The sequence below is a fragment of the Gymnoscopelus microlampas genome, assembly GCF_963454915.1.
Source record: "Gymnoscopelus microlampas genome assembly, chromosome: 24".
Lineage (NCBI taxonomy): Eukaryota > Metazoa > Chordata > Actinopteri > Myctophiformes > Myctophidae > Gymnoscopelus > Gymnoscopelus microlampas.
The window spans coordinates 10696650-10710037 of NC_139961.1; the positions used below are offsets into that span (position 1 = coordinate 10696650).

The window sequence follows — 13388 nt, forward strand, 5'->3', positions numbered from 1 at the left end:
AGGTATTTTGTTTGCATGTTGACAGTTAAAATGGCAACGTGTCCAAGAATAGCTTATCTATGACGGCCGGCGGAGGCACCAGGTCCTCCAGCTTGAGGTAGAATATCCTCTGCAGGCCCTGGATGCACAGGGTGCGGAGTTCAGGCAGCTTGTCCAAGAGTTCGGATAAATGGTTCGATCGACAGGAGGAACCCGCTCCTCCTCCTCCTCCTCCTCCTCCGCGACCGTCCTGCTCCTCGTCGCCAGAGGTCACCACGTGGTCCTTCAGGCACGTGACTATGGCGTTCTGGAGGTCCTCCACTTTCCTGGGCTCCTTCAATCCGTGCCTCTCTGAAAAAGGGATTAATTGAATACGTGATGAATTTAATACATACAGTATAGGACCACAATGGAAACGAGCGCCTCAGGGCTTTTTGTGTTATCCTTTTAGCGTTGTTATAAAATTGTGCGTTGTACTATTTGTGAACTGTTAAAAAAAAGTATTCAATCAATCAGTCAATCAATCAATCAATCAAACAAACAATCAAAAAGCATAAATGTGGTTTAAAAATAGCAGAGCTACAGGCTATATAAATGTTATATACTTTACACAGTAAAATGTTCATTTATTCATTTGTAACTATGAAAGTTTTGTACATTTTGTGTACATTTTGTATGTAGTTAAAGCTGTATAACTTTCCTCTTCAATCCCATGATTTGAACCCGGTTTCCCGCTCAAGTGCTGCTATTTAAGATAATTATAATTCTTGATATCTTGGCCATCAGGTTAAAATTCATGTCGGATCCTATGTCCCCCACTTTCACTTAACGCGGCCCGCAGGTTATTATCTGAATACTGATATATTATTGATTTCAGCTGTTCCAATTGCAAACATGCAAACACGACCCGCTTTAATTCAGTCTATATTAGTAGCTCAATGACTAGAATTAAAATTCTAGTCTTTTTTTATGTCATTATGTATTTGTATTTAAGTTTATAAAGTTAACATAAGTATAACTAAATGCATTTGAAATTAAATTAAAATGTTACTTTTCAGGATTCCAATTCAAAAATAGCAAAAACAAAATCAGGATTCCAATTCAAAAATAGCAAAGATAGCAGATCAACAAGCTCAAAACGCGCCGCACAGCGACACGTTTTGAGCTTGTAGATCGGCTCCTTTTGCTACTTTTGTGTGAGATAGAATTACGGCATTAATTTACGAAAAAAGTTAGAATACGGCGATAAGGGGTGTCCGTCCAACAGTATATGCACCCTCTGGAGTGAGTGTGGAAATATAGTGGCCCTCTCCATCATCAAAGTTGCCCACCCCCTGCTTTAAATGAACACTTTCACTGTGTGCACTATATGAAGAATGGAATTTCTGTACAATTTTGAACCAAGTTTGCCAATTTGCGACTTTAACTTACCCGTGACCAGCGCGAGGGTGGAGATACAGGAGAAGGTGGAGAGGTCCAGACTCATCCTCTGCAGGTTGGAGGAGAACTCCACGATGCTGTCCATCCACTCCCCGAAACCACGCACACACTGCAGCCTGTGGTACACCGAGCCGTCACAGAACACCAGCTTCCCTTCCTCCGGGCTGGATCTGACGGTATGATGCATGGCCAACATGGAATAGACAAGTACATGCCAATGGTGAGCAGTGAATTAACCACTTACACTAATGTCACGATACGATACACGATATTGGGCTCACGATATCGATACGATACGATATATGGCACTTTTTTATTATGAAAATATATGGGTGGGTGGGGGGGCGGCAAATGCAAACAAATACTTCTGTTTTTGCATTATTATTATTGCCAAAAAAAATGTTTTTATCGCCAACACGATTCATATCGTCACAAAAACGTATCGCGATATATCGTGGGATGACATATCGGCACACCCCTAGAATTAACCAATTGAGCCCTATTTCAGATACAGTGGGAAATAGCCGATTTACAAGCTCACAACTTGCTGATAGGTTCATTATTTTTGAACATTTCTGAAATAAAAGTATATATATATATTTGGGGGAAATGCTCTAAATGCCAATACAGTAATGCATTGACATTTGAATACTTAAAGGGATAGTTCACCACCAAAATGACCTTTTTTCCTATCGATTAGTCACCCCATGGAGACTTGGATTCATGGATTTATTTTTGTCGCATTTCTAAGCCAATCATTTGATGACCAGCAGCGGTTCCAGTAGGAGACACAAAGGCTGCGTCCACACACGCACGTCGAGTCACCGGACGTTCCATCCACTCCAATGATATGGGAAAAACTGGAAATCTAATTAATATCATGGGAGAGGATGGAACGTCCGGTGACTCGACGCGTGTGTGTGTGTGTGTGGATGCACCCATAGAGTTTCCTTTGTGTCTCCTACCGGAACCGCTGCCTACCGGTCCGATGGTCATCAAATTATTGGCTTAGGAATGGGACAAAAACAAAACAATATCCATGAATTCAAGTCTGCAAGGGGTGACTAATCCATAGAAAACGGATATCTCACTATAGTATAGATCAGGGGTGGGCAGGGGCAGACACGTCTTATCTCCGTATTTTAACTTTTTTCGCAAATGAATGCCTTCACTTCGCCATTCTATGTCACACAAAAAGTACCAAAAACAGCAGATCTACAAGCTCAAAACGCGTCGCAGTGCGACGCGTTTTGAGCTTGTAGATCTGCTGTTTTTGAATTGGAATCCTGAAAAGTATCATTTTTATTTAATTTCAAATGCATTTAGTTATACTTATGTTTAACTTTAGGAACTTATTTACAAATACATTGGACATAAAAAAGACAATAGCATTTTAATACTAGTCATTAAGGTACTAATATAGACTGAATTAAAGCGGGCCATGTTTGCATTTTTGGAATTGTAACAGCTGAAATCAATAATATATCAGTATTCTGATATTAACCTGCGGGCCACATTAAGTGAAGGTGGGGGCCGATTGTGGCCCCCGGGCCGCCAGTTGCCCATGTATGGTGTATATAGAAAGCCTTTGTGATTATTTGGGTGAAACTGAAATAAACACCTGTAGGCCAGTCTCAGGACGAAGAGCTCCAGGAAGGCGGAGTAGAACAGGAGGTCCTGGTCGTGTCTGGGCAGAGCGGCGAGGCCGGGGATCCTGTGCGTCCAGCCGCGGATCACCTCCATGGAGCCCGTCAGCAGGTCGTAGAACCGCCGCACGTGTTCCGCGTCCTCGGCGAGAGGACTGCCCCCTGGTGGAGCCACCTGGAACTGAGAGGTCAGGGGTCACCGGTTTAATCAGCAAGTGTCCCCTGATGCATAGTAACACTTTTTTTTTACTGTGCATCCATGGAGTATTCTTTTGAGAGCTATTGACCTTAGAATACACCAGTGGTTCTCAAACTGTGGGCACTTGGTTGGGGTCCCCAGATGACAGTGAAATGACAATTTAAGGACTTTTAAGACCTTTTTAATACCTAAAAAAAGGGTTAGAATATGACAAGAATAAGACCATTACTGCATCAAAAGTAATCCAAAAACTATACTATAAAAACTGGTCAAACATTGGCCAAATTGTCAAATAAAAGAAATACAATAAAAAAAATGTGAAAATAGCGTGAAAATAGAAGATCTACAAGCTCACAACGCCTCGCAACGTGAGCCTTGTAGATCGGCTATTTTCAGGAGGAACCGAGTCAAACAAAATTGCCTCAACTCCTACATTCCAAGAGCTTGTCAGGGTGTGGGGGGTCCCCAGTTCAGATATGATTATCTTGGGGGCGGGGGTCACGGGCCTGAAAAGGTTGAAAACCACTGGAATACCCTTTCAACTCGTAGAGTACATGACATGAGCGTTTACTTTGGAAAAGTCCAGGCGAGAGGGGGGAGGGTTCGATTCCACGTGCGCCCTGACCAGCGCGCTCAGGAGGGACCCCGGAGGCGAGGATGATGGTGATGAAGATGATGATGAAGATGGATCCGGCAGAGCCTTGGGTTTGGAGGGCAGGCGACCCCGTCGGCCCTTCAGACTGGCGGTCCGGACCACTATGACGACACAGATACAAAGGGGGTGTTGGATTTTTGGATCGTTGCTTGCCAGTGGTGGAAAAAGTACTTACAATGTAGCAATACGACAGTGTCTGTTACAAATAAATGTCCAGTGATCAAAATTTACTTGAGTAAATTTACAAAGGTATAGACGGGTTTCCTGTTAGTAAACATGAGAGGAATATGACCGCGCAGAGGAGGGGGAAGCCTATGGGTGCGTTTGGAAATTACGCACCGGAGCACACTCGCCTATTAGTTTGTATTGGCCAGTGCGCTCACTGCTGCTCAGGGCTGTATTTTCGAACGCGCCTTTCACCCGGGCATGCGCAGATTGCGCATTCTGCTCTGTGATGACGTCGCGCGGAAATCCGTCTATTGGCATCAACATATACTTAAAATACCAAAAGTAAAAGTACTCATTGTGCAGAATGTCCCATTTCACAAGTTCAAAATGTATGAAAGATCTTTTGAAAATAGCCGATCTACAACGACGCATTGTGAGCTTGTAGATCGGCTATTTTCAAATGACTGAAAAAAAGTATATATAGGGCTGAAGTGGTTAATGTATGCTTTGTGATAATAATCTAAATCTGCAACTAACTAGTAAAGCTGTCAAATAATTATAGTGGAGTAAAAGTACAATATTTGCCTCTAAGATGTAGTGGAGTAGAAGTAAAAATACAGAAAATTGGAAATACTCCATTAAAGTAAAAATGTCACTTAAAGGGATATTTCACTTTCAGAAAAACTTTTGGTGATTTTATCATCTACTCAAGCCTTTGTGAACCCCCCAGACAGTTTTTAAGTTGCTCGATTCAGTATTTAGATATTTGATTTTCATTTTATCAGACACGCCCCCTTCCTATACAAACCCATTGTAACTTCAAACTCCATTTTAACCATGTTAGATTCATCAAAAACACCCGTCCTTGGTTCTGGTGACTCACCCTGCCATCCTAATGCGCGAGGGGGGCGTGTTTTTCCGAGATTTCTTTCCATTTATTTTATTTTATTTTTTTATTGTATTTTATTTTTTTCATTTTCCCAAAAAAATATTACAAATAAATGAAAAAAGTTATGGAAAAAACACGGCCCCCTCGCGTATTAGGGGGGCGGTAGGAGACGGGTGAACCAAGGACGGGTGTTTTTCATGAATCTAACATGCTTAAAATGGAGTTTGAAGTTACAATGGGTTTGTATAGGAAGGGGGCGTGTCTGATAAAATGAATATCTAATATATAAATATTGAATCAAGCAACTTAAAAACTGTCTGGGGGGCTCACAAAAGCCTGAGTAGACGATACAATCACCAAAAGTTTTTTTGAAAGTGAAATATCCCTTTAAGTACAGAACTTGAATAAATGTACTTGGTTACTTTACAGCACTGTTAATTGCAAGTAAACACTTTGTCCCATGCACATGCAACGATTATGCAGGAAGACAAACGTATATTAGATGTAATGTAACGAATGTAATCTCACCCTCTTTGACCATCCCCACGGCCAGGCACTTCTGGAAGCGACAGTACTGGCATCTGTTCCTCCTGCGTTTGTCTACGGGACAGCTTTTGGCAGCTAAACACACATATCTGGCATTTTTCTGGACCGTTCGCTGCATGGGGCGGAAAAAAGGAACAAAACGCACATTTGTCTCAATTTTAATGGGCCAACACGTCACTCTTGCACACTGGAGGCATTATACCAGATTGTACAGTTAGAAATTGATATCACCAGTATAGCGGGCTATGGCGCTATAAGGACCAGTGGTGTAAAGTAACTAAGTACATTTACTCAAGTGCTGTACTTAAGTACAATTTTGAGGCATTTTGTACTTTACTTGAGTATTTCCATTTTCCACTACTTTTCCTTCTACTCCACTACATCTCAGAGGCAAATATAGTACTTTTACTCCACTACAATTATTTGAACAGTTTAGTTACTAGTTACTTTGTAGATTGATTATGTTAACCACTGTTGAAGTGTACTATATACATTTCGGCCATTTGAAAATAGCCGATCTACAAGCTCACAATGCGTCACAATGCAGCATTGTAAGCTTGTAGATCTGCTATTTTCAAAAGATTTTTTATACATTTGAAAACTTGAAATGGGACATTCTGCATAATGGGTACTTTTACTTTTGGTACTTGAAGTACATTTTGATGCCAATACTGTTGTTCTTTTATTCAAGTACATTTTTAATTCCCGGACTTTTACTTGAAACATAGTATATACTAAACATAGAGTACTTTTTCCACCACTGACACTATCTGTCCGAGTGGACCTCGAACTGCACATACAGGCTAGAAACAGAGCTGCTATTTCTAAACACATTTGAATACAATTTAAATAGTTTTGAGAAAAATGCTGCTAATTGTCCCAAAAGTGTCTGTCAAAAGATTGCTGCCATTTGTTTCAAAAAGCTTTATACCCTATATCAGGGGTCTTCAACGTTTTCAGCCCAAGGAAGGACCCCCTAGCTGAGAGAGAGATGAAGCAGGGCCCCCTCTATATTGTATAAACTTGCGTTTCATATTCAACTTGTGTTTATGTGGTCTGCTATTTTTTCCCTCTGCACCTATACCTCTTTGGTATGCGCTGTGAGGCGTTGTGAGCTTGTATATCTGCTATTTTTGGCTAAAGTTCTCCTCAGAAAAAGGGATGCTAGGGTTCAAGTGGTTAATGTAAAAAAAAAAAATCATATCGCACAAAGATTTGGCGGACCCCCTGTAGTAACTCTGAGGACCCCCTAGGGGTCCCGGACCCCCTGTTGAAGACCCCTGCCCTATATATAATAACGACACAATGTGACGTATAGCTTTATTTTATTTAGGACTATTTTGACACTTGCTTTGGCAATGTAAACGTCTCTTTCTCGGGCAAATAAAGCTCCTTTGAACTGAATTGACATGCATTTATGTGAGACTTTGTGACAGCAGCCCAAAGGCTCTCTCTCTTCTTGTCATTCAACCATTCTCGCTCTAGGCCTTTTTTTACTTTTTTTTTTTACGACAAATAAAGCAAAGTGCCTGCAGTTGCCTGAAAATCAGTGGTGGAAAAAGTACTCAAACGTTTTATCAACATGTGCTTAAATACAAAAGTAAAAGTAATCATTATGCAGACTGTGCCATTTCATACGTTTTCAAATGTATAAAGTGTATACACATCTTTTGAAAATAGCAGATCTACAAGCTGACAATGAGTTGCATGGCGATGCATTGAGAGCTTGTAGATCGTCTATTTTCAAATGGCTGAAATGTATATATGGCTGAAGTGGGTACTAATGTATGTTTTGTAATAATAATCAAAATCTATAATGTAACTAGTAACCAAAGATTTCAAATAGGCTAATAGTGGTGGAGTAAAAGTATAATATTTGCCTATGATATAGTGGAGTTAAAGTACTGAAAATTATCTCCATTAAAGTAAAAAATGTCTCAATATTGTACTTAAAAGTACAGTACTTTAGTAAATGTACTTAGTTACTTTACAACACTGCTCAAAATGGTATTTAGAAAATTCTCAAATGTGTCCTCAAAGCCATTTGAAGCTGTAACACATTCTAGACGCACACAGTTCATACGTTGGGTAAATACTGACCCGTGGTCAGTCATAACTTATAGAACCTCACGGGATCTTTCTGCCAGCACGACACATGTCTGATACACATAGAACTTTAAGTACGTGGCTGACCATTTTCACAGGACATTTTGCTAATATGTGCCTGAAAACGTATCTCCCTGCTGTGTCCAAAGTGGCCCAATGTATAGCCTATTTTTTTGCATTGCATTATTCAATCTGAATGACAGAAATATATCATCCATGTTATTTATGTCAACTTCATATTTAGTGAGTTATTATGATGGGATATAGGTTATTATAATGCAGTTGTTCATTATTCATTGTTTATAAAAAGCATAATAGTGTAACAGTCATGGACATGTTCAAGAAATCGTGTAATAAGAAGACAGTGCACTTTTGAACATAATAAAAGATGACATGGATCGAATGGCCCTATTTTTGCCGTTGCCTTACCCATTATCCCTAAACTTCTTTGCCATTTTTTACATTTTTCCCCCCGATCTACATCGACGACACGTTGTGAGCTTGTAGATTGGCTATTTGAACTATTTGAAAACTATGTGCAAAATGTCATCAAATGGTGCATGGTTCCGTGGCTCAATTAAATGCCGAATAAATAATGGAGATTGATATGAAAAGGGTTAATTGGAAAACCACTGAAATAAATCAATCAATCAAAGATGTATTGTACCTTGAAGAAGCCCTTGCAGCCCTCGCAGGTGCGCACCCCGTAGTGCTGGCAGGCGGCGTTGTCCCCGCAGACAGCGCACAGCCCCTCCGTGCTGCTGAAGGCTCCTCTGGCGCCAGGAGGAGAGGATGGAGCCTGATGATGATGATAATCCACATAGTGGTGGTGGTGGTGGTGGCCGTGGTGGGCCAGCTGGAGGACATGGTGGAGGGGGAAGCCCCCCACACCGTGGTGTCCGGGACCCTCCAACGGGTGCTGATGCACCACGTCCAGGTTCATGGACACGTGGAGAGAGCCGTCAAACTTCAGGTGACTTGGGTTCCCGCCGGCGCCGTGCTGGCGGGAAAACAAGGACATGCGGGAAAGCGCGTTTTTCTTATCCATCGCCGCCAAATAGTCCTGACGGAAAGTGTACCGACACCCGGAGTCTTCCCACGCGTGTCCGTGGTGATGATGACTTTGGAACCCGGAGGCGACCGGTGTGTGAGGAGACGGGGATCTATAGTAGACGGAGCCCGGGGAAGCCTCGGGCTCATCATGGTGGTGCTGATGCTGATACCCGTGCGTCGTGGTATGCGCGACGTCCTCCACTTTGACGCACGACATCGGCTCCCCGTCATGATGATGGACGGGCACCTGGAACAGACACGGAGGAGGCTTGACGTCGTTATAGCCGGAGGAGGAGGAGGAGGAGCAGCAGTTGTCCACAAGAGCGCCGAAGCTCCCGGTGACTGAGGAGGTGGTGCATGCGACCGCCTCGGCGTTGTTGTTGGTCAGATCCATGCTGAACTTGACGACCTCCGGGGTGAGGAGGAGGTCACAGCAGGAGGTTCCCCGCTCCTGCTGCTGCGACGCGGGGCTGATGATGATGGTGGCTCCTTGAGGGGAAGAGCCGCACTGATGCGCTTGGACGCAGGGCATGTTCACTGGAAATCACACACGAGCAGTGGCGTAAAGTAACTAAGTAGGCTACATTCAAGTAAGCACAATTTTGAGGATTATATTTTTAGCGGTGCCAACCGCTCTATACGTGGCTTTTGACTTTTGTATGTCCGTCCGTCCGTCCGGCGGTTTCAGCACGGGATGAGCACGGCAAAGACGCAAACAGCTATAACTTCAGTTTGCAGCATGCCACCAAGTCCAAATTTGGTATGTGGACTTAGACCACCAATAGGGACGAGCATGAATTGATGACGTTATCAAAAAGGGGTCCAGGGACCCCCAGCGCCCGTATGAGCACGGGATGAGCACGGGATTTTAAACAGCTATAACTCCAGTTTGCAGCATGCCACCAAATCCACATTTGGTATGTGGACTTAGACCACCAATAGGCACGAGCATGAATTGATGAAGTTATCAAAGAGGGGTCCAGGGACCCCCCGCGCCCGTATGAGCACGGGATGAGCACGGGATTTTAAACAGCTATAACTCCAGTTTGCAGCATGCCAACAAGTCCACATTTGGTATGTGGACTTAGACCACCAATAGGCACGAGCATGAATTGATGAAGTTATCAAAGAGGGGTCCAGGGACCCCCCGCGCCCGTATGAGCACGGGATTTTAAACAGCTATAACTCCAGTTTGCAGCATGCCACCAAGTCCACATTTGGTATGTGGACTTAGACCACCAATAGGGACCAGCATGAATTGCTGAAGCCCCGCCCCCTCTGTCTTCCCATTGGCTGGCCTTCAAACAGCCATAACTCAAGTTCGCAGCATGCTATGGAGTACAAATTTTGTACATGGACTAAAGCCAGCAATAGGGACTAACTGTCATTACTTAAGCCCCGCCCCCTCTGTCTGCCCATTGGCTGGGCTTTAAACAGCCATCATTCCAGTTTGCAGCATGCTCCCAAGTACAAATTTGGTAAGTGGACTCAGACCACCAATAGGGACGCATTGAAATGAGTTAAGGCCCGCCCCAAAGGCACCGCTTCCTTCACACAGGGTGTGATTTTTACTTTACTGGAGTAATTCATTTCTGTATTTTTTACTTCTACTCCACTAGCCTACATCTCAGTGCAAATATTGTACTTTTACTCCACTACAATTATTTGTAAACTTTAGTTACTATAGTTGCTACTTTGTAGATTTGGATTATTATTACAAAACATACATTAACCACAAGATTTTGGCCATTTGAAAATAGCCGATCTACAAGCTCACAATGCGTCCCTATGGGAGGCATTGTGAGCTTGTAGATCAGCTATTTTCAAAGGATTGTTATACATTTTATACAGTTGAAAACATTTCAAATGGGACATTCTGCATAATGAGTAGGCTTACTTTCTACTTGGGTTTAAGTGCATTTTGATACAGTTTTTTCCTTTTCTCAAGAAGGCTACATTTTTAATTCCGGACTTTTACTTGTAACATATATTTCTACATTGCAGTATGAATAGCCTACTTAATACTTAAGTAAAACATTTGAGTACTTTTTTCACCACTGCACATGAGCACTTCAATCAATTGATCTCACGGTTTGAAGAGAATAAGTAATCTCCAATAAGAGATCCAAGCCAAACAAAAGCACATGGATCGCCATGCACGGCGAATAAAGGCGCACATGCGTAACGGTCGCAATATCTGGAGACGGCGTCGCAGATGACATAGTTAGCCTACATTACATACTTGAGGGACTGCACTGTTGTCTTCTACAAACTCCCAAAAACGAAATAAAGAAATTAAAATTAAATAAATTCAACAAAAGAAGATCACATTGAGCATGCATGCACAACGCATTGCGCAGTGGATAAACGAGTCAACCATATGAGACTGCGTACTTATGACACCAAGCTTTAGGTTTATTTATGTTCTAATAAGAATATGAGTCACAATAGGCCTACCTTAGATTTTCATCCTGCAGTAGTACTGAATCCCATCCGTATGGTTTGGTAGCCTATAAATGTCAGTTCCCATAAGTATAGCCTATATGAATGTCAGTTCCCATATAAGTATAGCCTATATAAATGTCCAGTTCCGTTCCCATATAAGTATTATAGCCTTTATATAAATGTCCAGTTCCCATATATAAATGTCCTGTCCAGTTCCCATACAGCCTACTTAGTATCCTATATAAATGTCCAGTTCCCTACAGTAGTCTCAGTGCCAGCAGAGCAGAGCTGATGTCCTGTCAGCTCCTTGTCTTCTTGCAGACTGACTGAGGCTGACACTGACAATGTGCTTTTGTTGATGTGGGGCGCCACGTGCCACAGCCCGTTACGCGCGTAGGACGGTCACACGCACACACGCACACACGAGCATGCTGTTCAATTGTCTATAGGGGCGTGCCTCATTGCATGTTTTTCATGAGATTAAAGCTTTAGGCTATATATAATATACAGAGGTGTAAATAACTCTATAGCCTACAATAAATCATAGGTTTTGATATACTTATCTTTTTGACATTCTAAAATCAGTAGCCTTATTGTACTTTAACTTTTACATTAGAGTAATCTATTTTTTTGGAAAGGATTATACTTTCGGTGCTCTGTTATTATGTCACAATTAGTAAAATATTGCATTCTTCTTTGAGAAGCTAGTAGCTAATAGATGCTGAATCGCCACTACCGAGAGCACCACCACTGGACCATGGGAGGGATTGATTGGCAGGGCGTAACTACCGTCACGCAGACAACGCGGTTGCGTTGGGGCCCATGACGTTAGGGGCACTTCGCCACCCGGAGAAAAAAAAAAAATTAAGATATAAAAAAAATAATTATGAATTAAAAAATAAACCTGGGTGTGCCCCTTAACATTGTTACAAAACCGTTGTTTATGTACCCGAAATCCGTCACAAACCCGCGAAAAAAGTATCAGAAACCATAAATAACCGAAAAATGTTCGCGCGCACGCGTTCATGAGGGCCCGCTGTGACCACCTCGCGTCGGGGCACGCTGTTGCCTCGTTACGCGACTGATTTGGCACCACTCAAAAAAACCGTTCCGCCAGGTCAGGTCTTTCTGAAGAGCGGCCAGCGTGACTGCAGTGTTATTGCGGGGGTCTGGGGGTCCAAATGACAAACCAGGAGATTGTCAGGAGATGTTGTCGCTGCAGGATCCAGGAGTGTTGGCAGCCCTGGTTATTGTGGGTCAGCAATTTTCGGAATTCGCCAATCAGCATTGAATATGAAAAAGTGGCGCTATAATAGGGAAATGTTAAAAAGGCCTTGCTACGTCCAACCAGGGAAACTCCCCCCTGTCAGGTGATAAGAAGGTCAGTTGGCTCTCATGCATTGAAGGAGGCATGAGCTCGGCCCTGGCCTCCCTAGGTTGGCAGAGGGGAGGTAGTGCCCAGGATTACATAGACAATTGGCACTGGGTGTAAAAAATAGGGGTTACAAAATCATGGGATAAAAATGTAAGTAAAAAAAAAGTGGCACTTAGCGGAATGTGTGTGCAAAGTTTCAACACAAATGATTTGCGCAATTTATTCAAAACCAGCCAGGCAGTTATAGGTAAACTTACAAATCGGCCTGTTATAGCGCCACCATGAGGCTGATTTGAAAACTTTCAAGTGGCATTTCTTCCTCGGCCTAGTGGGAATGTACATTCGTTGAAAGACTACACCACACAGCCAAACAACAACATGCAAAATACGCACGCGGGCCACGGCGGAGCAATGTGCAGCAATGCTTGCGAATTGCGAGACACAACGTTTCATAAATAAATGACCCTGTCATGATATGATTTCTGTAGCCTGAGCATTGATAAACGAGGGTGAAAGCTGTCTAATCTGATACAAAGTAGGCTATCTTGAAGATATTAAAAAGGTCCTCTAATCAAAAGGAGGATCTGTGCGTGTGCATTCTGCCTTTGATTTTCATCAGCAGCCCACCAAACATCACTCCACGGACTTGATTAAGATACGACTTCAGGGAAAACTGGAAATGCACCCGCAGGCAAACAAGCATCAGACCACAATATTAATGGTTCTCAAAGTGGGGTCCGCGGAGCCCCAGGGGGTCCTTGAAAATCCTGCAAAATAGGTTAATAGAACGTCAAAATCAGTTGAACCACTTTGACCCTATTTTATGCATCAGCTGTTTGAAAGTATCCAATCTAAGTGGTGGGAAAGTAACTAACTACCACGTTGTG

The 13388-nt window shown here is 42.7% G+C and overlaps 1 protein-coding gene across 1 annotated transcript; it reads right to left on the bottom strand.

Moving 5' to 3' along the window:
* Positions 1 to 25: 25 nt before the first annotated feature.
* LOC311040541 (nuclear receptor subfamily 4 group A member 2-like) lies at positions 26 to 9213 on the bottom strand (the record flags this gene model as incomplete). The annotated part of the gene is made up of 6 exons (XM_084050872.1): positions 26 to 330; positions 1411 to 1589; positions 3041 to 3240; positions 3836 to 4020; positions 5505 to 5634; positions 8296 to 9213. The coding sequence occupies 6 exons, from the start codon at positions 9211 to 9213 to the stop codon at positions 26 to 28; spliced, it is 1917 nt and encodes a 638-aa protein (XP_083906998.1).
* Positions 9214 to 13388: the final 4175 nt, after the last annotated feature.